This window comes from Mobula birostris, chromosome 28 (assembly GCF_030028105.1).
Source record: "Mobula birostris isolate sMobBir1 chromosome 28, sMobBir1.hap1, whole genome shotgun sequence".
Classification (NCBI taxonomy): Eukaryota; Metazoa; Chordata; class Chondrichthyes; order Myliobatiformes; family Myliobatidae; genus Mobula; species Mobula birostris.
The window spans coordinates 2535270-2562663 of NC_092397.1; the positions used below are offsets into that span (position 1 = coordinate 2535270).

Sequence of the window (27394 nt, forward strand, 5' to 3'; positions counted from 1 at the left end):
CTAACGTTTCATGAGTTTCAAAATCCGATTCAGTGGGTATTTCACCGCATTCTTCAGTTCCTCTCGGAATTTGCTCTGACTCAGGGCGTAAATACACGTGTTGGTGCAAGAACTTAGAATCTGCAGCATTACCGAAGTCTGTTGTATGATGAAACGGGGATCCGTGACAAAATCAATTAATCTCATTGAAATCCGTCTATAGATAGAAAATACCACTGTTGTTCCCCACAACAATATGAAGCTACCGGTTATGCTGAAGAGCAAAACGATGGATTTGCGTCGGTTCTCCATCTCCCGGTCCTTGTCATTCTCTCCATCCTTTCGTCCCCGGAGCCCCCTGCGGGCTCGACTGGCCGCGAGAATCCGCCTGACAGTCAGAGTATTGAGCAGTAACATCAGAATGAATGGGACACAAGGGTTTAAAATGCGGTGAAACAGCTCAAATGCAGCCCATGAGGGGGAGTTTGTGAAGCTCGATGTGGGATCACAATACCAGGGAACACCATCAATTATTTCCCGAGGTCCGAATACAAAGCCCCAGGGGACAGTCTCCAAACAGGCCAGCACACTCACTGTCCCGATAACCACAGCCGCCGTTCTCTCGGTGCAATATTTTGTTTTCAGCCTCTCACAGCAAATAGCCACAAATCGATCGACGGTGAAAGCGACAGTCAGCCAGACTGAGGCCGCAGTGCTCGCAAAAACCAACCATAGACTGACTTTGCACACATGAGTGATTTGCAGGAATGATCCGGGAAAATAAATCCCAGCAGTCATCCTTAGCAGCGGATTCATGATAACGACCAGAAGATCGGCCGCGGCCATTCCCACCAGGTAGCGGGTGACACATTTGGAGACACCGCACTTTCCCCGGGACAGGATCACAATCGCCACCACGTTCGCTGGAAGGGAGACAGGGAACATCAAGTTGACAAAATACTGAGCAGAAGCCCATACAGCAGTTTGAGGGGATCCTGTAATATTACATTTTATTTTTGTATTTAGCGGTGCAAAGGCTGAGAGAGGCCGCGGAACTGGTGGAGAGAGACAGGAGGTTACACAGTAAAATAAATTCAACATGATCTGAATAAGGATTCCTCGCTGATGACCGAAAAGTGAAGAGTCAGCGGAAAGCTAAAACTGAGTAACTACCATCTCAGAATCAATACTGGATGGAACATTTTCTGCCAACGTTTTCTGCGTCAGGACTTGATGAAATGAACAAACCAGGATGCTGATAGTGGGAGACTTCCAATAGACTATTATCAGATTGCATGCGGCTCCCTGTCAGGCACAGAACAGCCGAAGAACGGAACAAGACAGGCAATGTTGGAAACACTCATCCAGGCAAAACAGAATATGTGGAAAAACAGTTAAAATATCTCTCCTCAGAACTGTTCTCAGAGAGACCCCTGACACGAGTGTTAATTGGTTTCTCTTTCCATGCAAACTGTTTGGGGCTGAGTGATTCCAGCATTCCCCGTTTTTTTTTTCTATTCCGGTATTTACCTCCTATATATAACCCCATATAACCATATATCAATTACAGCACGGAAACAAGCCGTCTCGGCCCTTCTAGTCCGAGCCGAACTCTTATTCTCACCTAGTCCCACCGACCTGCACTCAGCCCATAATCCTCCATTCCTTTCCTGTCCATATATCTATCCAATTTAACTTTAAACGACAACATCGAACCTGCCTCAACCACTTCTGCTGGGAGCTCGTTCCACACAGCCACCACTCTCTGAGTAAAGAAGTTCCCCCTCATGTTACCCCTAAACTTTTGCCCTTTAACTGTCAACTCATGTCCTCTTGTTTGAATCTCCCCCACTCTCAATGGAAAAAGCCTATCCACGTCAACTCTATCTATCCCCCTCATAATTTTAAATACCTCTATCAAGTCCCCACTCAACCTTCTACGTTCCAAAGAATAAAGACCCAATTTGTTCAACCTTTCTCTGTAACTTAGGTGCTGAAACACAGGTAACATTCTAGTAAATCTTCTCTGTACTCTCTCTATTTTGTTGACATCTTTCCTATAATTCGGTGACCAAAACTGTACACAATACTCCAATGTCTTGTACAATTTCAACATTACGTCCCAACTCCTACGCTCAATGCTCTGATTTATAAAGGCCAGCGTACCAAAAGCTTTCTTCACCACCCTATCCACATGAGATTCCACCTTCAGGGAACTATGCACCATTATTCCTAGATCCCTCTGTTCTACAGCATTCTTCAATGCCTTACCATTTACCATGTATGTCCTATTTTGATTAGACCTACCAAAATGTAGCACCTCATATTTATCAGCATTAAACGCCATCTGCCATCTTTCATCCCACTCTTCTAAATGGCCTAAATCTCTCTGCAAGCTTTGAAAACCTACTTCATTATCCAGAACTCCACCTATTTTAGTATCATCTGCATACTTACTCATCCAATTTACCACCCCATCATCCAGATCATTAATGTATATGACAAACAACATTGGACCCAGTACAGATCCCTGAGGCACACCACTAGTCACCCGCTTCCAATCTGACACACAGCTATCCACCACTACTCTCTGGCGTCTCCCATCCAGCCACTGCTGAATCCATTTTACTACTTCTATATTAATAGCTAACGATTGAACCTTCCTAACCAACCTTCCGTGTGGAACCTTGTCAAAAGCCTTACTGAAGTCCATATAGACAACATCAACCGCTTTACCCTCATCAACTTTCCGAGTAACCTCTTCAAAAAATTCAATAAGATTCGTCAAACATGACCTTCCACGCACAAATCCATGTTGACTGTTCCTAATCAGACCCTGTCTATCCAGATAATTATATATACTATCTCTCAGAATACTTTCCATTAACTTACCCACCACTGACGTCAAACTCACAGGCCGATAATTGCTAGGTTTACTCTTAGAACCCTTTTTAAACAAAGGAACAACATGAGCAATACGCCAATCCTCCAGCACCATCCCCGTTTCTCATGACATTTGAAATATTTCTGTCAGAGCCCCTGCTATTTCCACACTAACTTCCCTCAAGGTCCTAGAGAATATTCTGTCAGGACCTGGAGACGTATCCACTTTTATATTCCTTAAAAGCGCCAGTACCTCCTCTTCTTTAATCATCATAGTTTGCATAACTTCCCTACCTGTTTCCCTTATCTTACACAATTGAATATCCTTCTCCTTAGTGAATACCGAAGAAAAGAAATTGCTCAGAATCTCCCCCATCTCTTTTGGCTCCACACATAGCTGTCCACTCTGATTCTCTGATTCTCTGAGGGACCAATTTTATCCCCCACTATCCTTTTGCTATTAATATAATTTCACCTCAGTAACAATAGAACTTCGACTGATCCAACAGATGCAGCGCAGTCTGACACAACGTCACAGACCGAAATGACGCCTCGCACTGAATCCATCACCGGGAAGCAGGGGAGAGGCATTCAAAGTCCAGCGCAAGCTCGGTGCCGTAGTCAGATGTTTGTGACGGTGCCAGATGTAGGTATAATAGAATACATTTCACAGTATTGATAACTGTAAAGCATCATGTTGGTCCTGTGAATCGACTCGCCATCGAGTTCAGTGTGTTCTCCATCAACTGCTTTATATTCAGTCATAACGCACACATTTACTAAATATCACCACCATTTCCGCACCACCACACGGAACTCCTGACATTTGCTAAAGTGTGACTACCAGTCGATGGCTTGATTCTTGCACCTAAATCAAACAATCGCTCACGTACAAATTCACACAATCAACTGGTATAACAACAGGAATTCTGCAGATGCTGGAAATTCAAGCAACAAACATAAAAGTTGCTGGTGAACGCAGCAGGCCAGGCAGCATCTCTAGGAAGAGATCAACTGGTATAATCTGCGAGGGCTGTATAAACACAATATTTGCAAATGCAGTGCAGCTGCAACAAGACCAAAAACACAGAGACCCGAACTTCCTATTATTGATCACAAATCGCTTTAACAATGCCGCCTGGCCTTCTCAGTCCCACCGATGTTGGCGGATTTGCTAAATTCCTGCAGCGGTTTGTTTTCTCAGATCCAGAGTCCAGAGTCCCGGTGTTTCCATTGCAATCCTGCAATGCCAAATACTCGGATTGTGACAGCGACAGAAACAATCACAACATTGGAATTAAATATCATTCCCCCCGCTCCCCCCCCCCCCAATGGTAGCTGACTCCGCGGCATACCGAGCATTCCAAAGGCTGAAATAAAAGGATAGTAAACTTCTCGGATCCGCCAGATAGCTGGATACACCATTTCAGTGAGAATCTGTGAGTTCTGTTGCTCCTGCAGACACTTTGAGCTGATGCATTCAAAGCGGCCCTATTTAACACAGAGGATCAGTCTCGAGAGATACTGTTATACCGTTGACTAACTTTCCCAGTGAGTTACTTGAACAAACACTTTTATTCAACACCATTGTCTCTGATATAAACATATGTTCCATTGAAGACAAACGCATCAAAATTCCTGGACAATACATCAGCAGTGCCTCTGGTGGCAATGAGGTCGGTAATTACAAAGATTGAGCTTCGCCCCTGTGTAGCTACATTTACAGATTACATTGCTGTTGACCAATTATCCATCTATTAACGGAGGCCAGACTGATGTAATTTGCCTTTTGCAAATTTGCATTCGGCCTCCTTTATGTCCGGTCTTATCCTTATCAATAACTATCTGAAAACCTCCGAACTTATAATCGTTATTTTTTTTTCCCAAGGAGAATCCAATCGTCTCAGACGACTCAGTCCCCAAGACTAAGTCAAGGATGTCCCACTTCCTGGAGGACCATCTACATACTCTTTCTGGAAACATTCGCGAAGGCACCTAACAAATAATGTCCCATTCAAGCCTCAGGCTTTAATAGAATCCCAGTCATTCTGGGCAGATTATTCACCCACTACAGCTACTCTATTATTTTACATCACTCCATAACTTGTCGACATATCCGTTGATCTCTCTCACTGGCTATTGGGAGTCCGACACTATAATCCCATCACAATGATTGCACCTTTCTTATTCCTGAGTTCTACCCACGTTGTATTACTGGATGAGCCGCCGGGTATGCTTTGCCCCTGCGCGTTGTCTGACACTAAGATTTATTAGCATTCAACCTTTTCAGCTGAAGCAAGACCTCACTTTGTAAGATCTCTGAGTCATTTTAAGCAACTATATTTTTCTCTACATTTACTGGCATATTGTTAACATCATTGCAGGTGAACACTTCGGCAAAATAAGAGTTAAGAGGGTCCGCAATATTCTCCTCTGCATAATATAATACCCCACTGTTATTACTAATACACTTAACTTCCTACTTCCTTTAAGACTGAAGTATTGACAAAATCTCTTGGGGTCATTCTTGGCATTACCAGCAATATCTTTCTCAACCTGCCTTTGACAATCGGAATTTCGCACTGGACTATAACTTTCGTATTTTCATATGTCCTATGGTTAAAATACATTACATATTTTCTGTATTCCTTATATAAGTCTTTTCTTCAATATATTTTTATGTATTTTTGTTCATCAATATGGTTGATCTATTGTTTTTTGGCTTCTGCTGACCTTGCGTATGAACATTTCCTATACTGTGTGTATTTCCTGTTAAATCGATGCCATTGTTCCTCAACTGACTCAACGTCAAGTAGTTTCTTTCAGTTTGCCTTCTGAGGTCTTTGCTGCATCTGCACAAACCTTGTCTTACTGAAATTAAATTTAATGACTTTGGTTTTTACTGATATACTCCGCCACAGTACTTCGAGATTAACTATGTTATGATCACTTGTTCTTGAAGTCTCAACAACTTCCTTACTCAAAATTCTCCCTCGGATGTTGCAGAATCAGAATATCAGATCTGGACAGGCCTCCCCTCCTGTTGGTGTGTTAGCATACTAAGTTAAAAAACTAATACAGTGTATTGTGGTGGTACAAGTTGAAACAGTAACAAATAAAGTACAACAGCTGCAGAGAAAGGTAAATTGTAAGGTGCAAGATCTTTAGGTAACAGATTGTGAGGCCAGTAGTTCATCGTATAGTGCTAGTCTCATAACAATGTGATGAATGTTGTCATTAATGGATAGGTAGGTAGATAGATAGATAGATATACTTTATTGATCCCGAAGGAAATTAGGGTTTGTTACAGCCGCACCAACCAAGAATAGAGCATAAATATAGCAATACAAAAACCACAAACAATCAAACAACAAAATGCAAACTATGCCAGATGGAAATAAGTCCAGGACCAGTCTATTGGCTCAGGGTGTCTGACCCTCCACTGGAGGAGCTGCAAGTTCGATGGCCACAGGCAGGAACGACCTCCCGCTCCGTCCAGTGTTGTCTCTCGGTGGAATGTGGCCGAAGTCCAACAGTAAAAAGTTCAATATCCGGTCTGCAAACACGTTCCTCGATCGTAATATGACCCGGATTGCACTATCCGTTGTTAACCAGAACAGCAAGCACCCAACTCCTTCACGCTTACCGCTCTCAGTGCACTTCCGGTCAGCCCGAACGGTCTGGGAGCCGTCCATGGAGAAGTTTTGATCGGGTATGTCCTCGTGCAGCCCCGTTCCAATAAAACACATAACACTGCACTCCCGAAATGTTCCCTGACGCCTGGCTAGCGCCGTGAACTCGTCCATTTTATTACCCACCGAACTCCTCTTCTCCATAAGTCTCTGTTGTCTCGACCCGGTCCTCTTTCCTCGCCTTTGTGATCCCCCTCTGCATCCTCTGTGTGTTTTCCTCCAGATTTCAGCAGGGGTGTCCGCCGCTCTGCTCGCTAAACCAGCCGGCATAAGCGCAAGCAGCTGGTCCCTGGAATAAACAATGCGACCATGCTTCTGTCCCGCTAACGAGACGTGTCGGGATGTAACCATTTCCAGCGCTAAAAACCCAAATAAAACTCCCTCTACCAGCATGTTAGAGAGGGTGCAGTTTCGGCGTGTTACCGTGAAAAAAATACAAAAAAATAACGTAAGTTAAAAAGTAAGAAGAAAAAAGTACGAATACTGATCGGAAAGGCGGTAACAGGCGGCATGCAAGACCGGCGCATGCGCACAAGTTTGACCCGTGGTACGTAATTTCAGGGTGATTTCTTAATGATTCCTGTGTCTTTGCAACTTATTTCCCTTCAGGGAGATGGGAGCATAGATTTGAATATCTTTCCGACAGCGGTTTGTGGGTACTTGACAAATAAAGGGGTGAACGTTTACCATGGGTTGGGGATATGTAGTTGAGGTTCTAATGAATTCTTGTCTATTATTGAATGGAGAATTGTGCTTGCACATCAGAGAGGGGAGTCCTTCTCCTAATTTTAATGTTGTGGTGTCGGTATGTCCCTGTGGTGTAATGACCGGGACTGTACACAGCACTTTATGTGTGGTCCTAGTGGTTCTTCTAGAGTTCCAGCAGAGCTGCCTGCGCTGGTATTCAGTACCTTCACCGAACAAAGGCCCGTGTCCATCCATATGTGAGATGACCAACTGAACTAAGGCTCTATCTTCGGAGATCTGTCCACATGCTTTCCAGGGTTGCTCTGGCCTTCCGTGTTTCTTCAGTTTCCACGTATTTTATCTATCCCTGGCTTGAATTGCCTCATTTCGGTAGGGATGTGAAACCTCCATATATAAATGGAAAAAATTCCTATTATTCAACCACCTGTGACCTTCACGACTTTTTGAAATCTCAAACATCACTCTTGCCATCCTCTGCTCCAAGGAAAGCAAAGTGACACAAGACGGATAACACCATAAGACAAATGAGCAGAAGTCGGCCGTTCGGCCCATCGAATCTGCTCTGCCATTTTATCATGAGCTGATCCATTCTCCCATTTAGTCCCACTCCCCCGCCTTCTCATCATAACTTTGATGCCCTGGCTACTCAGATACCTATCAATCTCTGCCTTAAATACACCCAATGACTTGGCTTCCACTGCCGCCCGTGGCAACAAATTCCACAGATTCACCACCCTCTGGCTACTATTAGTATATTCATTCATATTGGGCTTTCAGCCGGGTATAGGTATCATTTCTTCAAATTTGGTCTTCTTCCAGTTTAGAACCTCAACCCTAGGACCAGATCTATCTTTATCCATGATCAAGTTGAAACTATTGGTGTTACGATCACTGGAACCGAAGTGCTGCCCTACACACACTTCCGTCACTTGTCCTAACTCGTTTCCTAATAGGAGATCTAATATTGCATCCTCTCTAGTTGGTACCTCTATATATTGATTTAGAAAACTTTCCTGAACACATTTTACAAACTCTAAACCGTCTAGACCTCTAACAGTATGGGAGTCCCAATCAATGTATGGAAAATTAAAATCACCTACCACTACAACTTTATGTTTCCTGCAGTTGCCTGCTATCTCTCTGCAGATTTGCTCCTCCAGTTCTCGCTGACTATTGGGTGGTCTATAATACAACCCAACTAATGTGGCCATACCTTTCCTGTTTCTCAGCTCCACCCATAAGGACTCAGTAGACAAGCCCCCTAATCTGTCCTGCCTGAGCACTGCTGTAACATTTTCCCTGACAAGCAATGCTACTCCCCCACCTCTCATTCCTCTGCCTCTATCACGTCTGAAATATCGGAACCCTGGACTATTAAGCTGTCAGCCCTGACCCTCCTGTAGCCAAGTTTGACTAGTTGCTATAACGTCATAACTCCACGTGTCAATCCACGCCATCAACTCATTTGCCTTCCCCGCAATACTCCTACCTTCTTGTCTACCTTCTGCTTCATAAACTTTCCATATAGTTCCTTTTCCTTTTTGACTGCGTTTGCAACATCTCTCATCACCCAATGTTCTCAGATCATGCATCTTTTTCTTTCCCCCTCACAGAAACAGATCGAATTCTGAACCACTTGTCTTTAAATAACACTCACAGGTGACATGTGTCCCAAGCTCATAGTCGTTCTCATGGGCTTCGAGCACACACAGAATGCCGCATAAACTCAGCAAGCCAGTCAGCATCTATGGTAAAGAATAAACCGTCGAGGTCCTTTCATCTGTAGTGGAAACAGTAGTTAATTTCAGAGTAATAAGCTGGGGGAGCGGAGGAAAAAGTACAAGGCGTTAGATGATCTTTAGCTTGTGCTTAGTTCAGGAAATTCCCCCAAGATCATGTCCTTTTTTGGGGATAACTGTTATCAAAATGGTCTTCCACTGAAATAAATCAATTGCAAGCTGCATTCTTGACGCAAGGTCTCTAAAATGTCCCTAATGCAGCTGCCTCTACCGGCACCACAGCTGCGAATTCCACACATCTTCTGTGTTTAAAAATTAACCGCAGACATCTCCCCTGTGCTTTCTTCCAAACACCTTAAAATTATGTCGTCCCCCCCCCACCCCCCGTTATAGCCACATCCACCTTGGGAAAAATTTTCTGGCTGTCCACTCGATTTATGCCTCCTGTAATCGTGTACATCTCTTTCATGACACCTGTTATCCCGCTTCCATCCAAAGAGAAATATCCTATCTTACACCACATGTTCTCACAAGACATGTTCTGTGAAGTGCAGTGTTTAAAGTAAATTCATTGTCAAAGTACATATGAGTCACCGTCTACCACACTGAGGTACATTTTCTTGAGGGAAAACACAGTAAATACAAAGAAACTCAACGGATCAATGAAAAACAACTGAGACGGAAAAAACACCCATGTACAAAGACAGCAAAGGCAACATATTGTGTAAATTAAAAAAAAACAAAACGATAATAAATGCGAAGTAAATATCAAGAACATGAGTTGTTCAGTCCCTGAACGTAAGTTCATTGTTGCGGTGGGTGAAATTATCCCCTCTGCTTCAAAAACCTGAGCGTTGAGGGATAACCGCTATTCCGGACCTGGTGCTGTGGGACCTGAGGCTCCTGTAACTCACTGAACATTGAACATTGAATAGTACAGCACAGTGCAGGCCCTTCGGCCCACAATGTTGTGCCGACCCTCAAACCCTGCCTCCCATATAAGCCCCCAAATTAAATTCCTCCATATACCTGTCCAGTAAACTTCACGAGTGTATCTGCCTCCACCACTGACTCAGGCAGTGCATTCCACGCACCAACCACTCTCTGAGTAGAAAACCTTCCTCTAATATCCCCCTTGAACTTCCCACCCCTTACCTTAAAGCCATGTCCTCTTGTATTGAGCAGTGGTGCCCTGGGGAAGAGGCACTGGCTATCCACTCTATCTATTCCTCTTATTATCTTGTACACCTCTATTATGTCTCCTCTCATCCTCCTTCTCTCCAAAGAGTAAAGCCATAATGCATACTCTCTAAACCAGGCAGCACCCTGGTAAATCTCCTCTGTACCTTTTCCAATGCTTCCTCATCCTTCCTATAGTGAGACGACCAGAACTGGACACAGTACTCCAAGTGTGGCCTAACCAGAGTTTTATAAAGCTGCATCATTACATCGCGACTCTTAAACTCTATCGCTCGACTTATGAAAGCTAACACCTCATAAGCTTTCTTCACTACCCTATCCACCTGTGAGGCAACTTTCAGGGATCCGTGGACTTGTACCCCCAGATCCCTCTGCTCCTCCACACTACCAAGTATCCTGCCATTTCCTTTGTACTCTGTCTTGGAGTTTGTCCTTCCAAAATGTACCATCTCACACTTCTCCGGGTTGAACTCCATTTGCCACTTCTCAGCCCACTTCTGCATCCTATCAATGTCTCTCTGCAATCTTTGACAATGCCCTACACTATCTACAACACAACCAACCTTTGTGTTGTCTGCAAACTTGCCAACCCACCCCTCTACCCCAACATCCAGGTCGTTAATAAAAAACACGAAAAGTAGAGGTCCCAGAACAGATCCTTATGGGAGACCACTAGTCACAATCCTCCAATCTGAATGTACTCCCTCCACCACCACTCTCTGCCTTCTGCAGGCAAGCCAGTTCTGAATCCACCTGGCCAAACTTCCCTGGATCCCATTCGTTCTGACTTTCTGAATAAGCCTACCGTGTGGAACCTTGTCAAATGCCTTACTAAAATCCATGTAGATCACATCCACTGCACTACCCTCATCTATATGCCTGGTCACCTTCTCAAAGAACTCTATCAGGCTTGTTAGACACGATCTGCCCTTCACAAAGCCATGCTGACTGTCCCTGATCAGACCATGATTCTCTAAATGCCCAGAGATCCTATCTCTAAGAATCTTTTCCAACAGCTTTCCTTCTTGAAGACAGTATCGAGAAGCGAGCATCACCTAGATGATGGTGTCCTTGGTGATGGATGCTGCTTTCCTGTGACAGTACTCAGTGGTGCGGCCGACTTTACCTGTGATGGACTGGCTGCATCCAAACCTTGTCACTAGCTATTCCATTCGATGGCATTGATGTTTCCATACCAGACCATAATGCAACCAGTCAGGATATTCTCCACTGTACATCTACGGAAGTTTGTCAAACTTTTAGAAGATACTTTAAATCTGCTACAAACCTACATAGTACAGGATGTAAATGTTGGTAAAGTTTTCCAGTATCCAGCCTCTACAGGAAGTATCCCTGTCAATTTTGGGGAAATGGTTTTCACAACTTTCCATAACCTGCCTACCTTTCTGTTCGTCTTTCTCCTGCTGTCATTACAAAACCCTTTGGAAATTGAAGCACACAACATCTCAAGTTTTTCCTTTATTTACACTCCGTTACATCCGGAAAGATGTCCAGTGGGAGGGAAGTGATTGATGGCGTCCATGAATTACAGACTAGACTGAGTTTTGATGTCATTGGTGGGCACAGGATCACTGTAAAATGGGGTACACCATTTAAACCATCAAGTCTGTCATAGCTCCTGGTACAATATTCCCACTGTCCCATTCCCCACTCTCTTCCCACAGCTCGGCAGATTAGTTCCTCTGCAGTGCCTGTCCGGTTCTTTGAACCCTCTGATACCCTCAGTTAGAGTAGAAGTTAAATCCCATGCCCCTTTGACCCTTCGCCCACTTGGGCCTCAAATCATTGACTAATGAACAGTGAACAGTACAGTGCAGGAACAGTTCCCCTCAGCTCACTGTGTGTGTATCTGTTATCCATGATATCGGTTTAAACAGCATGTTTACCTGTATGTGGTCTGTGCTCCCCAATGGACTAAATCCACCAAGGGATTGACCAGTTTATTACTCTTTGAAAATCCAAACAGCACCTTCTCCTTAGTATCAAAACGTCTCGGAATATCACCATACCCCCTTCCTTGATCTCGCTTTCCTCTATCTCCTTCTCCTTATCGAATACCAATGAATGTAAAGTGTTCATTCTGTATCTTCATTCTATCTCTGGTTCCCATATGTCAGACATGGGCTTAACCAGTAAGATCGGCTCTGGACTGTCTAAATCATCTGGATCCTGGAATGTTTAGCTACTAGTCTTGCTCTATTCTCAGCTAGGTCTCTGTAATGGCTGACTCACCGTGCCATGTGCAAATCCAGGTCCTAAGTACGTCTGCCTTATCTCTTCTACATCCTTCCTGAAATAAACACACATCTGCCCTTAGGTGCCAGTGTGCTCGTTAACGAGGCCCCACCTTGACTTTCTTTTGGCTTTCCTCGGCCTCGTCTCTACCTTCCGCTCAGTGCGACTTGTGGACCTGTAGCTCCTGTTCCCGAAGCCTTCCCCACCCTCCAACTCCGCATGCCACTTTTTAGCTCTTCAGGGCAACACCAGCAAAATTCCCTGTCGGAATATCAGCTCCGCTTCAGTACGGGTGTAACCCGTCCTTCCTGCACCAGCCCCTCGTACCCTGGAAGAGATCCCAATGATCTATCTAGCTGATGCCCTCCCTCCTGCCCCAGGTTGTTAGCCGCCAATTGAACTGTACAACCTTACCATCTCTTTCCTCACAAGCATTGAACACCGGAATTAATACGGACATCACCACCCAAATGTTCCTACTTCTTAAATTTCTGCCCAACGCCCTAAATTCTCTTTGCAGAAACTTGTCTGTCTGTTGTGAGTTCTAATAAGGACCACGACTTCTGGCTGCTCACCCTGCCCATTCAGAATGTCCTGTACCTTCTCAGAGACATCCTTGGTCCGGGAATGATGGTGCTAAAGCACCATCCTGCTATCGCACTCATTTCCACATGTACTCCTGACTGTGTCCCCCTCGACTAAAGTTTCTTCCTGCATTTGATTCACATTCATCCATTTCCTGTATATTTTATGAGCTTATCTGATGGCCTCTTTGTAAAGAAAATTATTTTAAATTTCATTCAGTGTTCTTGTTTGATTCCGCCTAGGGTTTTAATATATGAATTTGCAAACAAAGGAGACTGCACACGTGTTTAAAACGCGTTATAGAACTCGTACGACTTAATACAGAAATATAAAAAAATTGTCTGCAGGAGTAGCTGTACAGAAATCAAAATAATACTTATCATCCACTAAACAAGCCGATCTCACTGTTGGAGGAGAACCACAAATTCGGCAATGTCACCCTCGATCGGACCCTCTGCCTCACGCCTTCTCCCATGCGCCCACTCTAGTGTCACCTCCATGGCACCCTCTCCCTCGCGTCCTTGCCCTCACGTGCTCTCCCTCACGCAAGCTTTCTCTTCCACCTCCTATTCTGTCTCTCCTTCGCGCCCTCAGCCCTGGCCTGTCTCCTGATCGCGCTCGCTTTCTCTATCTCTATACCTCTCACAGAGATACTAGTGCACTAATGTACTTTGTCTTCAATTGTAAAAGTAAAATTCTCTTACAGGAAGACGGTTCAAGGAGGCGGTATGAAGGAGAACCTACAGGTAGAGAAGGAGGAGAAAAAAGAGGTTGAAGGAAAGGATGTGTTATGAGGGCAGCAAGAGTGGCTGATACAGACTAAAATATACTCCAAGGTGGGGCAGCTTTGTCAGAACCGGGAAGCAGGGTAACAGGCTCGCCCTAAGCTTCAATTTCTTTCTTTTCAAATCTTTTTATTGTTATATTATACAAAAGAAATAACACGAGTACATTGAAGTAACAACACTTACAATGTCTCAAAAAGACATTATCTTAGAGATTGAAAAAAAAAATTGTGATAACAAAAAAGTGAGAAAAAAAACCCATTAGGTGTACAACCCCGGAGTCATGCGTCATACAAAAAGCTTCTAAAAATAAACATCAAACCGCCAGCAAGAAAAGAAAATATACCGCATAATTTACAATTAGATCGTGGAAGAAAATCTATCAATTAGCTCAAATGATAATAACGAGCAAATGAGCCCCATCTTTTCTCAAAATCAAATAAAGGTTCAAAGGTTCGGCTTCTAATTTTTTCCAAACTAAGACATAGCATCACTTGAGAGAACCATTGTGACAAAGTGGGAGCCGATGTATCCTTCCACTTCAACAAAATGCCCCTGCTAGCTATCAATGTAACAAATGGAATAACATGCTGGTCAGACACAGAAATACCATGAATATTTTGAAGAATTATTCCAAAAAGCACATCTAATTTATTAGGTTGTAGGTTAATTTTAAGTGCTTTAGAAATTGTTGAAAAAACTGACTTCCAGAACTGTTCCAATATAGAACAAGACCAAAAGGTATGCGTGAGTGCAGCTATCTCAGTTTTACATTTATCACAATAATTGTCAACATTAGAAAAGATTTTAGGAAGTCTCTCCTTCGTCAAATGATAACGATGTACAATTTAAAATTGAATCAATGAATGGCTAGCACAAATTGAAGAAGAGGTAACCAACTTCAAAATCCGCATCCAATTCTCCGTCATAAAAGTCAAATTGAGTTCCTTTTCCCAATCCTGTCTAATCTTAGATAAAGGACGCTTATCCCATTGTAATAACTAAGCTTCAATTTAGCATGGCGGGACATGAGGTGCAACGGGGATTGCTCTAGGATCCCAGTGATGCCATCAGAATCAGCGGGAAACAGCCGTTTTGCAACTCTAACGGAACACACACAGAATGAAAAAGAGTAAACAGTTGACAGGACTCTGATGAAGGGTCTCGGCCTGAAGCGTCGACAGTTTCCTCAGTTCCATAGATGCTGCTTAGTCGGCTGAGTTGCTCCAGCATTTTGTGTGCGGATAGGAGTAAATAGTCGACGTTTCGGGCCGAGACCCTTCATCAAGAACTGATTTTCTTTGTGTTGTTTTGCATTTCAAGCATGTGCAGATTTTCTCTGTACATCACATTGCTTCCATTTACCCACAAGTGGGGTATAGAACAGGGAGGATGAAAGCGTATGAATTGTAATACTTAACAATACTTATTTCTAACGTTTCATGAATTTCAAAATCGGATTCAGTGGGTATGTCACCGCATTCTTTAGTTCCTCTCGGAATTTGCTCTGAGTCAGGGCGTAAATACACGTGTTGGTGCAGGAACTGAGAATCTGCAGCATTTCCGATGTGTGGTCTGTGATGTAACGGGGATCCGTGAGAGAATTGACAAAACTTATTGAAATTCGTCTATAGATAAAGAATACCACGTATGTGAGCCACAACAGTATGAAACTGGCGGTTAGGCTGAAGAGTAAAACGATGGATTTACGTCGGTTCTCCATCTCCCAGTCCTTGTCATTCTCGCCACTCTTTTGTCCTCGGAGACCCCTGCGGGCTCGACTGGCCTCTAGAATCCGCCTGACAGTCAGAATGTTGAACAGCAACATCAGAATGAATGGGAGACAAGGAACTAAAATGCGATGAGCTATCGCAAATATCAACCATGCGGGAAAGGTTTTGTAGATCGGTGTATAAACACAATCCCAGGCAACACCATCAATTATTTCTCCAGGCCCGAATACAAAGCCCCAGGGGACAGTCTCCAAACAGGCCAGCACACTCACTGTCCCGATAACCACAGCCGCCGTTCTCTCGGTGCAATATTTTGTTTTCAGCCTCTCACAGCAAATAGCCACAAATCGATCGACGGTGAAGGCGACAGTCAGCCAGACTGAGGTCGCAGTGCTCGCAAAAACCAGCCATAGACCGAATCTGCACACAGGAGTGATTCGGAGGAATGATCGGGGAAAATAAATCCGAACAGTCCACCTCAGCAGCGGATCCGAGATAACGACCCAAAGATCGGCCGCTGCCATTCCCACTAGGTAGCGAGTGACACAGTTGGAGAGACCGCAATTTCCCCGGGACAGGATCACAATCGCCACCAAGTTCGCTGGAAGAGAGACGGAGCAGCAAGCTGAGAAAATAAATTACTGAGCAGAAGCCAATGCAGTAGTTAGAGGGGATCTCATAATATTTCCAATTTATTGTTGGATTTAGGGTTGGAAAGGTCGAGAGAGGGCGCAGAACTGGCAGAGACAGATAAAGAGTTTACACAGTAAAATAAAGTCAATATGATTTCAATACTGATTCCTCACTGTTGACCAAAATGTAATGGCAGCGGAAACCTAAAACTGGGCAACTCCCTCATCAGAGTCAATACTGGATGGAACATTTCTACCGGCGTCTGGATGAAATGAATAAACGTGAACGCTGATGGCGGGATTCTTCCATTAAACAATCAACAACTTCCATGGCGATCCCTGCCAGCGACAGAACAGTCGAAGGACGGAACAAAACCAGGAAAAGCTGGAAACACTCATCCAGGCGAAACGGAATTAGTGGAACAATAGTTAAAATATCTCTCCTCAGAACTGTTCTTAGAGAGACCCCTGACACGAGTGTTAACTGGTTTCTCTTTCCAGACAAGCTGCTTGGGGCTCAGTGATTCCAGTATTCCCCGAGTTTGTTTCCTATTCCAGCATTTGCCACCTCTCTGACTTTACAGCAGAGCAATGACTGATTCCAACAGATACAGCCCAGACTGACACAATCTCAGAGACAGACATAACACCTCCCACTGAATCTTCACAGTGAAGCACATGGAGAGGAACTCAACGTCCAGCAGCAAACTCGGTGTCGTAGTCAGATATCTGTAACGGTGTCAGGTTGGATTAGATCGGATTATGAGGACGCGCAGTCCTCTTTTATTGTCATTTAGTAATGCAGGCATTAAGAAATGATACAATATCTTCCTCCAGAATGATATCACGGAAACACAAGACAAACCAAAACTAAAAACACTGACAAAAAGCCACGTAATTATAACATATAGTTACAACAGTGCAAAGCAATACCATAATTTGATGAAGAACAGACGATGGGCACGTAAGAAATGTCTCAAAGTCTCTCAAAAGTGCCATCATCTCACGCAGACGGTAGAAGGGAGAAACTCTCCCTGCCATGAACTACCAGTGCCGCAAATTTGCCGGTGCAGCATCCTGGAAGCACCGGACCACAGTCCGACTATCAGTCCGTCTGAAAACTTCGAGCCTCCAACTAGCCCTCCGACACCGAGCACCGAGCACCATCTCTGCCGAACGCTCTGACCCCGACCCCGGCAACAGGCAATAGGCAAAGCCGAGGATTTGGGGCCTTCCCCTCTGGAGATTCTCGATCGCACAGTAGCAGCAGCAGCGAACCGGGCATTTCAGAAGTTTCTCCAGATGTTCCTCCGAGCTTCTCACGCCCGTCTCCATCAAATCAGGATTGTGCACGGCAGCCTACGTCGCAAATGCGATATAATTCGGAGCGGCCGCGCGCACTGCGTCGCGCCGCCATCTTCTACTCCTCCTCCAGATGTCGATATACTTTATACTTTATTGCCGCCAAACAATTGATACTAGAACGTACAATCATCACAACGATATTTGATTCTGCGCTTCCCGCTCCCTGGATTACAAATATTAAATATTAAAAATATTTAACATAGCAAAAGTTAGTAAATATTAAAATTTAAATTATAAATCATAAATAGAAAATAGAAAAAAAAAGGAAAGTAAGGTAGTGCAAAAAAACCGAGAGGCAGGTCCGGATATTTGGAGGGTACGGCCCAGATCCGGGTCAGGATCCGTTCAGCAGTCTTATCACAGTTGGAAAGAAGCTGTTCCCAAATCTGGCCGTATGGATCTTCAAGCTCCTGAGCCTTCTCCCGGAGGGAAGAGGGACAAGAGGTGTGTTGGCTGGGTGGATTGTGTCCTTGATTATCCTGGCAGCACTGCTCCGACAGCGTGCGGTGTAAAGTGAGTCCAAGGACGGAAGACTGGTTTGTGTGATGTGCTGCGCCGTGTCCACGATCTCCTGCAGCTTCTTCCGGTCTTGGACAGGACAACTTCCATACCAGGCTGTGATGCACCCTAGAAGAATGCTTTCTACAGTGCATCTATAAAAATTAGTGAGGGTTTTAGGGGGCAGGCAAAATTTCTTTAGTTTTCTCAGGAAGTAAAGGCGTTGGCGGGCCTTCTTGGCAGTGAACTCTGCTTGGTTTGACCAAGTCAGGTCATTTGTGATATTGACCCCGAGGACTTAAAGCTTTTGACCTGTTCCACTTGCGCACCACCGATGTAAATTGGGTCGTGAGGTCCGCTACTCCTTCTGAAGTCAACAACCAGTTCCTTCGTCTTGCTGACGTTGAAGGATAGGTTATTGTCTTCGCACCATGCCACCAGGTTCTTAATTTGCTCTCTGTACTCAAACTCATAATAAAATACATTTCACAGTATTGATAACTATGAAGCATCAGGTCGTTTGCTTTAATTCGCTCAGCAAAAAGTTCATTGTGTTGTCCATCGACAGCTTTATATTCAGTCATAATGCACCCATTGAATAAAAATCCACAACAGTTTCATGTTAAAACACAGAACCCCTCGCATTTGCCAAAGTGTTGCTTCCAGTCATTGGTTTGATTGTTGCACCTATCTCGGAAAATCGCTCGCACACAAATGCAGACAATCAATTGGTATAATCTCCGCGGGCTGTATAAAGACAAAATTTACAAATGCAGTGCAGCTGCAACAAGACCAAAAGCACAGAGATCCAAACATCCCAGAATCGACAGCCCCTGTGTTTACACTCCATTCCTGAAATGCGGAACGCCGAGACTGCACAGATGACAGTGGAAAGCAACGACAGAACAATCACAACATTGGAATCCCATTTCAACTCCCGCCAACGGCACCTGGCCCTGTGGCTTACCAGGAATGCCAAAGGCTGAAATAAAAGGATAGTAAACGTCTTCTATCCGCCAGATGACTGGATACACCATTTCAGCGTGAATCTGTGAATTCTGAAGCTCCTGAATTCACAGCCCCGGCAGGCACGTTGAGCTGATGCATTCAAAGCGGCCCTTATTTATACAGAGGATCGGTCTCCAGAGATACTCTTATACCACTGACTAACTTTCTTTGTTAGTCACTTGAACAAACGCTTTAATTTAATGCCAGTCTCTGATATAAATCACAAACAAGAGAAAAACTGCCGACGCAGGAAATCCAAGCAACACACACACACAAAATGCTGGAGGAACACGGTAGAAGGAATACTGTGCTCTTTTCGTTAGATGCTGCCTGACATCCTGAGCTCCTCCAGCACATCGTGTCTGTTTTTCTGTTGTAAATATTGGGTCGAATGCAGACTAATATATTAAAACTCTTCGGCATTACCTCAGCAGTGACTTATCAGGTAGAACTGGGCTTCAATTACAATGACTGAGCTTTGTTCCGGAGCACCTACATTTATAGATTTTACATTTATGTTAGCGAATTATTCGTCATTAAACAGATTCGGCCAACTCTAGCCGAACCTAATTTCTGTTCCAGCAGTTTCTAATTTTGAACTGCCCTTGAGTTTTACAACTCCTTACTAGCGGTGCACGCAAACAGGCACACACACACACACACACACACACACACACACACACACACACACACACACACACACACGGCGGGGGATAGGGAGAGGGGGAGGGAGAAGGAGAAGGGGATAGTTCATTCCATACCTTCCGATCTTAAAATGTCTAGTACAGTGCGAGGGTGTGGGGCTTAATCTGTACCTGTCAGTCTCTGCTACAATGTGAGCGTGTCGGTTTCATTCTGTCCCTGTCAGTCTCTGGTACGGTGCGAGGGTGTGGGGTTAATTCTGTCCCTGCCAAACTCTGGTACAGTGCGAGGGTGTGGGGTTCATTCTCTACCTGTCAGTCTCTGGTACGGTGCGACGGTGTGGGGTTCATTCTGTACCTGTCAGTCTCCGGTACAGTGTGAGAGTGTGGGGTTCATTCTGTACCTGTCAGTCTCTGGTACAGTGCGAGGATGTGGGGTTCATTCTGTACCTATCAGTCTCTGGTACAGTGTGAGAGTCTGGGGTTCACTCTGTCTCTGTCAGTCTCTGGTACATTGTGAGTGTGTGGGGTTCACTCTGTCCCTGTCAGTCTCTGGTACAGTGCGAGGATGTGGGATTCATTCTGTACCTATCAGTCTCTGGTGCAGTGTGAGTGGGGATTCATTCTGTACCGGTCAGTCTCTGGTAGAGTGTGAAAGTGTGGGTTTCATTCTGTATTTGTCAGTCTCAAGTACAGTGTGAGAGTGTGGGATTCATTCTGTCCGTGTCAGTCTCTGGTACAGTGTGAGAGTGTGGGGTTCATTCTGTATTTGTCAGTCTCTGGTACATTGTGAGTGTGTGAGATTCATTCTGTCCCTGTCTGTCTCTGGTACAGTGTGAGAGTCTGGGGTTCATTCGGTCCGTGTCAGTCTCTGGTACAGTGTGAGAGTGTGGGGTTCATTCTGTATTTGTCAGTCTCTGGTACATTGTGAGTGTGTGAGATTCATTCTGTCCCTGTCTGTCTCTGGTACAGTGTGAGAGTCTGGGGTTCATTCGGTCCCTGTCAGTCTCTGGTACATTGTGAGTGTGTGGGGTTCATTCTGCCCCTGTCAGTCTCTGGTACATTGTGAGTGTATGGGGTTCACTCTGTCCCTGTCAGTCCCTGGTACAGCGCGAGGATGTGGGGTTCATTCTGTACCTGTCAGTCTCTGGTAGAATGTGAGAGTGTGGGGTTCATTCTGTACCTGTCAGTCTCTGGTACAGTGTGAGAGTGTGGGGTTCATTCTGTACCTGTCAGTCTCTGGTAGAGTGTGAAAGTGTGGGGCTCATTCTGTATTTGTCAATTTCTAGTACAGTGTGAGTGGGGGTTCATTCTGTACCCGTCAGTCTCAAGTACAGCGTGAGTGTGTGGGGTTCATTTTGTATTTGTCAGTCCCTGGTACATTGTGAGTGTGTGAGATTCATTCTGTCCCTGTCTGTCTCTGGTACAGTGTGAGAGTCTGGGGTTCATTCGGTCCCTGTCAGTCTCTGGTACATTGTGAGTGTGTGGCGTTCATTCGTCCCTATTAGTCTCTGGTACATTGTGAGTGTGTGGAGTTCACTCTGTACCTGTCAGTCTCTCGTACAGTGTGAGAGTGTGGTTTCATTCTGTATTTGTCAGTTTCTGCTACATTGTAACTGTGTAGGGTTCACTCTGTACCTATCAGTCTCTGGTACAGTGTGAGAGTGTGGGGTTCACTCTGACTCTGTCAGTGTCTGGTACAGTGTGGAAGTGTGGGGTTCATTCAGTACCTGTCAGTCTCTGGTACAGTGTGAGAGTGCGGGGTTCATTCTGTCCCTGTCAGTCTCTGGTACAGTTTGAGTGGGGGTTCATTCTGTCCCTGTCAGTCTCTGGTACATTGTGAGTGTGTGGGGTTCATTCTGTCCCTTTCAGTCTCTGGTACAGTGTGAGAGTGTGGGGTTCATTCTGTATTTGTCAGTCTCTGGTACATTGTGAGTGTGTGGGGTTCATTCTGTCCCTGTCAGTCTCTGGTACATTGTGAGTGTGTGGGGTTCATTCTGTACCCGTCAGTCTCTGGTACAGTGTGAGAGTGTGGGGTTCATTCTGTACCTGTCAGTCTCTGGTACAGTGTGAGAGTGTGGGGTTCACTCTGTACCTGTCAGTCTCTGGTACAGTGTGAGAGTCTGGGGTTCATTCTGTCCCTGTCAGTCTCTGGTACAGTGCGAGGATGTGGGGTTCATTCTATCCCTGTCATTCTCTGGTACAATGTTAGAGTGTTGGGTTCATTCTGTACCAGTCAGTCTCTGGTACAGCGTGAGAGTGTGGGGTTCATTCTGTATTTGTCAGTCTCTAGTACAGTGTGAGGGTGTGAGATTCACTCTAGCCGTGTCAGTCTCTGGTACAGTGTGAGAGTGTGGGATTCATTCTGTCCCTGTCTGTCTCTGGTACAGTGTGAGAGTCTGGGGTTCATTCTGTCCCTGTCAGTCTCTGGTACAGTGTGAGAGTGTGGGTTCATTCTGTATTTGTCAGTCTCTGGTACATTGTAAGTGTATGGGGTTCACTCTGTACCTATCAGTCTCTGGTACACTGTGAAAGTGTGGGGTTCATTCTGTACCTGTCCGTCCCTGGTACAGTATGGGAGTGTGGGGTTCATTCTGTCCCTGTCAGTCTCTGGTACAGTGTGAGTGGGGGTTCACTCTGTCCCTGTCAGTCTCTGGTACAGTGTGAGTGGGGGTTCATTCTGTCCCTGTCAGTCTCTGGTACAGTGTGAGTGGGGGTTCATTCTGTCCCTGTCAGTCTCTGGTACAGTGTGAGAGTGTGGGGTTCATTCTGTCCCTGTCAGTCTCTGGTACAGTGTGAGAGTGTGGGGTTCATTCTGTCCCTGTCAGTCTCTGGTACAGTGTGAGAGTGTGGGGTTCATTCTGTCCCTGTCAGTCTCTGGTACAGTGTGAGTGTGTGGGGTTCATTCTGTCCCTGTCAGTCTCTGGTACAGTGTGAGAGTGTGGGGTTCATTCTGTCCCTGTCAGTCTCTGGTACAGTGCGAGAGTGTGGGGTTCATTCTGTCCCTGTCAGTCTCTGGTACAGTGTGAGAGTGTGGGGTTCAATCTGTCCCTGTCAGTCTCTGGTACAGTGTGAGAGTGTGGGGTTCATTCTGTCCCTGTCAGTCTCTGGTACAGTGTGAGAGTGTGGGGTTCATTCTGTCCCTGTCAGTCTCTGGTACATTGTGAGTATGTGGGGTTCATTCTGTCCCTGTCAGTCTCTGGTACAGTGTGAGAGTGTGGGGTTCATTCTGTCCCTGTCAGTCTCTGGTACAGTGTGAGAGTGTGGGGTTCATTCTGTCACTGTCAGTCTCTGGTACAGTGTGAAAGTGTGGGTTTCATTCTGTATTTGTCAGTCTCAAGTACAGTGTGAGTGTGTGGGGTTCATTCTGTCCCTGTCAGTCTCTGATACAGTGTGAGAGTGTGAGGTTCATTCTGTCCCTGTCAATCTCTGGTACAGTGTGAGAGTGTGGGGTTCATTCTGTCCCTGTCAGTCTCTGGTACAGTGTGAGTGTGTGGGGTTCATTCTGTCCCTGTCAGTCTCTGGTACGGTGTGAGAGTGTGGGGTTCATTCTGTCCCTGTCAGTCTCTGGTACAGTGTGAGAGTGTGGGGTTCATTCTGTCCCTGTCAGTCTCTGGTACAGTGTGAGAGTGTGGGGTTCATTCTGTCCCTGTCAGTCTCTGGTACAGTGTGAGAGTGTGGGGTTCATTCTGTCCCTGTCAGTCTCTGGTACAGTGTGAGAGTGTGGGGTTCATTCTGTCCCTGTCAGTCTCTGGTACAGTGTGAGAGTGTGGGGTTCATTCTGTACCTGTCAGTCTCTGGTACAGTGTGAGAGTGTGGGGTTCATTCTGTCCCTGTCAGTCTCTGGTACAGTGTGAGAGTGTGGGGTTCAATCTGTCCCTGTCAGTCTCTGGTACAGTGTGAGAGTGTGGGGTTCAATCTGTTCCTGTCAGTCTCTGGTACAGTCTGAGAGTGTGGGGTTCATTCTGTACCTGTCAGTCTCTGGTACAGTGTGAGAGTGTGGGGTTCATTCTGTCCCTGTCAGTCTCTGGTACAGTGTGAGAGTGTGGGGTTCATTCTGTCCCTGTCAGTCTCTGGTACAGTGTGAAAGTGTGGGTTTCATTCTGTATTTGTCAGTCTCAAGTACAGTGTGAGTGTGTGGGGTTCATTCTGTCCCTGTCAGTCTCTGATACAGTGTGAGAGTGTGAGGTTCATTCTGTCCCTGTCAGTCTCTGGTACAGTGTGAGAGTGTGGGGTTTATTCTGTCCCTGTCAGTCTCTGGTACAGTGTGAGTGTGTGGGGTTCATTCTGTCCCTGTCAGTCTCTGGTACAGTGTGAGAGTGTGGGGTTCATTCTGTCCCTGTCAGTCTCTGGTACAGTGTGAGAGTGTGGGGTTCAATCTGTCCCTGTCAGTCTCTGGTACAGTGTGAGAGTGTGGGGTTCATTCTGTCCCTGTCAGTCTCAAGTACAGTGTGAGTGTGTGGGGTTCATTCTGTCCCTGTCAGTCTCTGATACAGTGTGAGAGTGTGAGGTTCATTCTGTGCCTGTCAGTCTCTGGTAGAGTGTGAGAGTGTGGGGTTCATTCTGTCCCTGTCAGTCTCTGGTACAGTGTGAGAGTGTGGGGTTCATTCTGTCCCTGTCAGTCTCTGGTACAGTGTGAGAGTGTGGGGTTCATTCTGTCCCTGTCAGTCTCTGATACAGTGTGAGAGTGTGGGGTTCAATCTGTCCCTGTCAGTCTCTGGTACAGTGTTTGAGTGGGTGTTCATTCTGTCCCTGTCAGTCTCTGGTACAGTGTGAGAGTGTGGGGTTCATTCTGTCCCTGTCAGTCTCTGGTACAGTGTGAGAGTATGAGGTCCATGCATTTTTTTTTTTTTTTGTTGCATTTCGTTCCCTAACTCTGGCATTGATTTTTCGGATATACTTACCTGCCGTTTTGTTGAAACTACATTTTTCACAACTGTATTAAACTACCTGCAGCTCATACTTATTTATTCTACAGAGTGACAGTTTGATTGAAGCTGGTTAGATGGATTAGTACTTCAAAATCATTGAGTCCGAAACTGGACCATCGGCCCACAATACATTTGCATACAACCGATTATTAATTTACATTATTGGAGTCTATTTGTGTCTTCCAGTGACCACGGGTAAAGACATACTATACTGAGGTACAATCTATAAATACAAATCAATTCCATACCCCGTGCAACAATAGAATACAGAATAAAGTGGAGATTCCTCCTCCTAATTTTCATGTCGATGTGTCTGTATCTCCATAGGTTTTAATGACCAAGACTGCACACAATGCTTCAGATTTGGCCAGACCTGTGTCTCAATAGTTCTGAGTTTCCCGCTCTGGCATTTAGTACCTTCACCCAATAACGTTAAGTGTCCATCGATTCTTAATTGACCGACCGAAATAAGTCCTTATCTTCTGAGATTAGTCCTCGTTCTTTCCAGGATCCCTCTGGCCTTCTGTACTTCTTTACATTCCACCGTTTGTTATGTATCCGCTGGCCTTGCTTAGACTCTCCACCTGCATCGCCTGACCTGTGCCCTCTAGATTCAAAAAGAACAGTTTTCCATTATCCATCTATAACCTCCGTGAATCTTTAAAATCTCAAAAATCACTTTTACCTTCCTGAGCTCCAAGAAAATGAATTTACTCAAGTACCATTGCAATTATATTTCACATCTTAGCGGGAATGATCTGTCAATATTGATCAATATTTGAGAATGCCATTCAGACCCTGCATCACGCTGTATAAGATGACGGTTGCACAGGAGCTCAATTGTGACCTTCTGCATGATGAGTAGGCGGAAGCTGTGCGTTCCAGTGTTGGTGGGTAAAGGGACCAATATCTACTGCCAAAGTAACATAATCCCTCAGGACTCTCCACGACCAGGGTGCTGTTCCCCCAGTGGACTGATCAGGAATGAAGCATAATTCCAGTTCCACCGAAAGCTCCTTCCCAGCCCCAGGACAGGACACAATGGCAGAACCACACTCTGTGTGTGTAATCGCGTTTCCTGTTAACCATTCTCACCCAGCTGCAGTGGAGCCACTGCACCGATTCCAGGACTGATGAGTGATACTCCTGGAATATGGGAAAGACTCTGGCATGCTCCTCATCCAAGAACAAAATTTGCATTCTAACCGTGCATTCGGGGTCAGTTTCAGAAGAACATAACTGTCGTGGATATAGCCCTGATCCTGACCACGGTAACGTCCCTGTCTCACATCGCCTCTTTCCTACTGTCGTCACCCAAGTTTACAAACGACAGGATCCAGTGGCCAATGTAGGCATCATCCAGCTTGCCTTTGGTGTATCGAAGGCAATCAGTGCCGTCATCTTTTATTCCCACCAACCAACCCTAAGCCTGTGACCTGCTATCTGAATTCTTCGAAGTCAGAGCATCACAGTTTTAAACAAGATCTTCAAAGAGTCAACTAGAGTCCACTGACACTATTGGTGATTTTTGCCTGTAACCGATGCAACAAAAATCTTTAAGTTGAAAAGAAGGCTAAGAAGTTATGGTGGCCATTCCACTCTGCAACGAGTATATCTCTTTTAGTGGGTTTGATGACCCATCAGGGCACAAAAGCAGCGCTGGTACTGTGGCTAGCTCCGAAGCGCAGGAGAAGGGAAATTTCAGGCTGTGTGGTAGTGAACGGGGAGTCAGTTGTTAGTGGGGTCCGACAGGAGATTCTGTGGCGGCAAAAGAGAAACCAGGATGGTGTGTTGCCTCCCGGCTGCTAGGGTCCACCGTGTATAGGTGCAGCTCCAGGATATTGTCAAGGTTAAGGGTGAACAGCCAGAGGTGCCAATCGGCGTCACTGACATTGTCAAACAACGGGAAGAGATCCCACGCTGAGTGTACAGAGTTCGGAAAAGGGCGTACCTTAGGAGAATCAATTTCGCCCAACGGCGACTGCTTAGCTTGTATCTCAGAAAACAGCTCTATTTTTATCTTTAACATCTCCATTTTCCCCTTTCGATGTTCTTTTGAATACCTCGACCTGGAGTTGCACGCTGACTTCGGTTCTTTAATGGAATGGGAAGCGCTCTCTACGTTTCACGACTGGCCGTTATTCAGCACGCCAAGGGCGCGGCCGAAGAGCATCGCTTGCCTTCGGAGGTCCGTGGTTTCGTGGCTCTGGAGAAGGTGGGGATCGAAGGTCGGTGTCTGGGCAGGATATCTGTGTGTCCTGGGAGTCGGTAGATCTAAAGTTGTCAGCCCGGAGACCTGAGATATCTGGGCACAGAGCTCGGAAGGAAAACGACGCAACGGACATTTAACATCGCAAACTCGTGAGTTGGTTGTTATTTTCTCCTCTCGCTGTGAAATGGGTATACTTCTTTCTCCCTTATCAATGGAGCCTGTGGTACGTCGGATACCGGGTAAATGAGTAGTCTGTGGAGTACTGCACGTCTGTGTCTTTGCTGTTGCTTTGCTGCACGCTTGAGTGCTCAATAGTGGGTTCCAATGCCCTTTTCTTATTGCTGGTGGAGTTAGAAGGGTCGTGGCTTGTGCCTCTTATGCGCGGGTGCGAGGAGAACTGGGGGGAAATTTGAGTTTCTAACATTTAACTGTCATTCATTCCTTGGGGCACTCCTCTGTTTTTGTGGATGTTTGCGAAGAATAAGCATTTCAGGATCTATATTGTATACATTTCTCTGGCATTAAGAAGATGGCGGCGCGACCTAGC

General features: G+C 45.4%; 1 protein-coding gene across 1 annotated transcript; it reads right to left on the bottom strand.

Annotated features, from left to right (window-relative positions):
* Positions 1-26670, bottom strand: LOC140188915 (probable G-protein coupled receptor 139). The gene is made up of 3 exons (XM_072245568.1): positions 26587-26670; positions 4218-4353; positions 1-902 (listed from the first exon to the last, which is right to left on the bottom strand). Exons 1-3 carry the CDS (start codon positions 26668-26670, stop codon positions 1-3), a joined length of 1122 nt encoding a protein of 373 aa, XP_072101669.1.
* Positions 26671-27394: the final 724 nt, after the last annotated feature.

Excerpts from the sequence above, each read along its gene's own strand:
- LOC140188915 (XM_072245568.1), bottom strand. The coding sequence starts at position 26,670 with ATGGAGATGTTAAAGATAAAAATAGAGCTGTTTTCTGAGATACAAGCT. Across the intron at positions 4,354-26,586 it reads GCGAAATTGATTCTCCTAAG|GGCCGCTTTGAATGCATCAG; the intron begins GTACGCCCTTTT and ends TGTGTTAAATAG. Across the intron at positions 903-4,217 it reads TTCAGCCTTTGGAATGCTCG|CGAACGTGGTGGCGATTGTG; the intron begins GTATGCCGCGGA and ends TCTCCCTTCCAG.